This window comes from Gossypium arboreum, chromosome 7 (genome assembly GCF_025698485.1).
Source record: "Gossypium arboreum isolate Shixiya-1 chromosome 7, ASM2569848v2, whole genome shotgun sequence".
Lineage (NCBI taxonomy): Eukaryota > Viridiplantae > Streptophyta > Magnoliopsida > Malvales > Malvaceae > Gossypium > Gossypium arboreum.
This window is the reverse complement of record NC_069076.1, coordinates 21743397-21747566: the sequence shown is the minus strand read 5'-3', so window position 1 is coordinate 21747566 and position 4170 is coordinate 21743397. Positions and strand designations below refer to the sequence as shown.

The window sequence follows — 4170 nt, the reverse complement described above, 5'->3', positions numbered from 1 at the left end:
TCCTAGGTATCAGAAATCAATTCAGGACCCAAAACTCGCCGCTTACCTAACTCAGTCCAACATGAAGGGGTACGACACCTACGACCATACAATGCCTCATAAGGTGCCATCTGTATGCTAGACTGGTAGCTATTATTATACGCAAATTATGCCTATGGCAAGTAATCCTCCTAACTGCCCCGGAAGTCAATCACACAACTCCTTAACATGTCCTCCAGTATCTGAATCACCCTCTCTGACTGACCATCTGTCTAAGGATGGAACGTAGTACTAAAGTCCAACCGTGTACCCAGAGCTTCATGTAACCTCTTCTAGAACTGAGACGTGAAGCAAGGATCTCTGTCAGATATTATGAAAATTGGTACCCCATGCAGTCTCACTATCTCGGACACATACAACTTAGCCAGTTTCTGTAACGAATAATCTGTACGAACCGGTATGAAATAAGCAGTTTTGGTAAACCGATCCACGATGACCCACACTGAATCTTTCTTGGAAGGTGTTAAGGGTAGCCCACTCGCAAAGTCCATGTTACTTTTTCCCACTTCCACATCGAAATTTTAACCGACTGACGTAACCGAGAAAGCAACTGATGTTCTGCTTTAACCTGTTGGCAAGTCAGACATTTCCCCACAAAGTCGGTAATCTTATGCTTAAGACCCGATCACCAATATACCTCACGAATATCTCTGTACATTTTATTTCCACATGGGTGCATAGCATAGGGGCTACTATGCACCTCTCGCAGTATAGCCTACCTCAAATCAGTATCCTTAAGTACACAAATTCTGCCTCAGAAATAGAGTACCCTTCACTATTCAGCCCAAAATCCATAGTATTACCATTCTTAATTTGACGGAACTGAAGACCCAATGACTCATCTTCCCACTGTTTACTCCTAATCTGCTCAACTCACACTGGTTTAACTTGGAGCTCAGCCAATAAGCTACCATATCAACTAAGCTAAGACGAGCAAACGTTGCTCTCAGATTAGCCATAGCCCCACGGTTCAGTGCATCGGCCACCACATTAACCTTACCAGGGTGGTATTCAATTGAACAGTCATAATCCTTAAGCAGCTCAATCCATCTACGCTGCCTAAGATTTAACTCCTTCTAAGTGAGGAGATACTTGAGGCTCTTGTGATTCGTGTAAATGATACACATCTCACCGTACAAGTAATGCCTCCAAATTTTTAATGCGAATACCATTGCAGCCAACTCCAAGTCATGTGTTGCGTAATTTGCCTCATACGTCTTAAGCTAGTGAGATGCATAAGCTACCACCTTTCCCAAACACCGGTTGAATCAAGATAGGGGCCTCAGTCAGAACTTCCTTGAGCTTCACAAAGCTCTTTTGTTGCTTATCAGTCCAGTTAAATTGCACGCCCTTATGTAGCAACTTAGTTAAAGGCACGTCAATCAGTGAAAACCCTTCTACAAATCTACGACAGTACCCAGCCAGTCTCAGAAAACTACAAATTTTTGATACAGCCCTAGGCTGCTTCCAATCTAAAACAGCCTCAATTTTCTAGGGATCAACCCTAATCCCCTCAGCAGATACCACATGACCTAAAAACGTTACCTCACGTAACCAGAATTCACACTTGCTAAACTTGGCGTACAGTTGCTTCTGCCTCAAAATTTGTAGAACTACTCGTAGATGTTCATCATGTTCATCTTCAGTCCTCGAATACACTAGTATCTTGTCAATAAATACTACAACAAATCGATCCAGATAGGGTTGAAACACTCTATTCATCAGATCAATGAAAGCTGCCAGTGCATTTGTTAGTCCAAATGGCATTACTAGGAACTCATAATGACCATAACAAGTCCTAAATGCCATCTTGTACACATCGGCCTCTTTAACTCTCAGTTGATGATACCCCGACCGGAGATCTATTTTAAAGAACACCGACACCCCTCGCAGTTGATTGAACAGATCATCAATCATTGGCAGACGGTATTTGTTCTTAATAGTCAGCTTATTCAGTTGTCTGTAGTAGATGCACATACACATGGATCCATCCTTATTTTTCACGAATAAGATTGGTGCTCCCCACGGAGACATACTAGGCTGGATAAACCCACGGTCCAGTAGCTCTTGAATCTGGGCCTTAAGCTCCACAAGCTCTTTCAGTGCCATTTTGTAAGGGACGATGGACACTACAATCATACCAGGAAGGAGCTCAATCCCAAACTCCACTTCACGTTCTGGATGTAATCTTAGTAGCTATTCAAGAAAGACGTCGGAAAAATCCTTAACTGTTCTGATATCCTTCACTGAAGAGTCCCAAACATTTAAAACACTTACGTAGGCCAAAAACGCCTCATAACCCTTGCAAACCAATTTCTCGGCCCTTAGTGCAGAAGTTACATTACTCAAATAGTTCCGTCGTTCCCCAATTACCACTACCTCCTCATCTACCTTAGTTCTTATTACAACCTGTTTAGTGGCATAGTCCAAGCTTACCTGATGTTTAACTAACCAATCCATGCCCAGTATTAGGTCGAATTCTCCGAAAAAATAGCTCCATAATATTAACCAGAAAGATAACTCCTTGTATCTCCAAGGGAACATCCCTAAACACCTTATTTACCTGAACAAACTGTCCCGGTGGACTTAGAACAGTAATTCCACTTGGAGTATTCTCAATCAGAATCCCCAATTTCTCAGTAACAGTGCAAGCAACATAAGAATAGGTAGATCCTTTATCTATTAATACAGTATGAGATACTTTATGGATAAAGAACGTACCTGTTTTGACATTTGGAGCATCCTTATCCTCTCGGCAACATGCAACATAAACCAGTACCGGCTACCTCGCCTTAGTATAACCAGCACCTCTGCCCATTGCTCCACGACCACGGCCCACACAATTTCCACCCTTGGCCTGACCACAGCTTCTCGGTGACTGTTGACCACCTCGCTAAACATTACCAAAACCAGTAGCTTGCATCTACTCGAGCCTCCGTTGACAATCTTTGACCCAATGTTCCAATGATCTGCATCTCAAACATGCACCCATCTTTTTCCAGCATTCTCCCTGATGGTGTTTCCCGCAATTAGCACAAAACCACGGTCCAGTAGTAGCAGTAGGGGTCCTAACTCTAGTTGGCCCCTCAGCTCTAGGCTTTTTCTTAAACCTCTGAAAAGAATTTGAGGGCTTAGCATCCCTCTTACCTCTACTTTTCTCATTGTTCTGGCACACAGCGCGTGTCACATCCTCGACGATTTTTGCCTTGTCAACCAGTGCTACAAAATCTCGCTCGCTCTGAGGAGCTATCAGAACCCTTAAAACATCTCTAAGGCCATCCTCAAATCGAACACACCACTCGTATTCTGTTTCCACCATCCCACGTACATAGCGGTTCAATTGTAAAAAATTCAGCCTCATATTCAGCCACTGTCCTATCTCCTTGAGTTAAGTTCAGAAATTCCCTTCTACGAGCATCCACATAGCTGGCACCTACATATTTTGCTTGGAAAGTAGTCTTGAAAAACTTCCAAGTCAAACAATCAGCTTGAGTGACCTCTTTGACGGTAATCCACAACTGGTAAGCTTCGTCTCTTAGTAGGGATACTGCACCTTTTAACTTATTATAAGAGGTACAGCCAAGGTCATCCATGATCATTTATGAGGATTCTATCCAATATTTAGCCACATTAGGGGAAACTCTAGCAATACCCCTGAATATCTTAGCCCCATTAGACCTGAGTCATTTTTTAACCAACCCACGGCCCACATTACCAGAACTAGGCCCAGCGACCCTTTCCAAAATTCTTAACATCGCTTGGCACAGTGCGTCGTCCCCAGCCACTCGATTCTGAGACCCTGTCTCAGCCATAGGTGAAACTAGTGCCTCTCTAACTTCCTCGTTAGGCTAGTGTCCAGAAGACAAAGACCCAGCCCAAGCACCTCCATGGCCTCTACCGCAGCCTCACCATGAGTACCTCTAGTGCTCATTATCCACTCACGCTTTTATCTGTATTAAAAGTTTTATGCCAGCTAGTTATTATTCCACTATTTGTTACAGATGTTTTCTGAACAATATTATTTCCAAGTTCATTTTCGTAATTCACCGTTTGAAGTTTACTTTTACTAAAAAGTTTTCCGTACAGTTTTTACTACCTAAAGTAGTCTCAGTAATATTTTAGTAAAAACAA

At 42.8% G+C, this 4170-nt stretch overlaps 1 protein-coding gene across 1 annotated transcript; it reads right to left on the bottom strand.

Annotated features, from left to right (window-relative positions):
* Positions 1-2962: 2962 nt before the first annotated feature.
* Positions 2963-3632, bottom strand: LOC108475660 (uncharacterized). The gene is made up of 2 exons (XM_017777648.1): positions 3368-3632; positions 2963-3285 (listed from the first exon to the last, which is right to left on the bottom strand). Exons 1-2 carry the CDS (start codon positions 3630-3632, stop codon positions 2963-2965), a joined length of 588 nt encoding a protein of 195 aa, XP_017633137.1.
* Positions 3633-4170: the final 538 nt, after the last annotated feature.

Coding starts and splice junctions, on each gene's coding strand:
- LOC108475660 (XM_017777648.1), bottom strand. CDS start 3,632: ATGGATGACCTTGGCTGTACCTCTTATAATAAGTTAAAAGGTGCAGTA. Junction 3,286..3,367: donor TTTTACAATTGAACCGCTAT/GTACGTGGGATG, acceptor GGGTTCTGATAG/CTCCTCAGAGCGAGCGAGAT.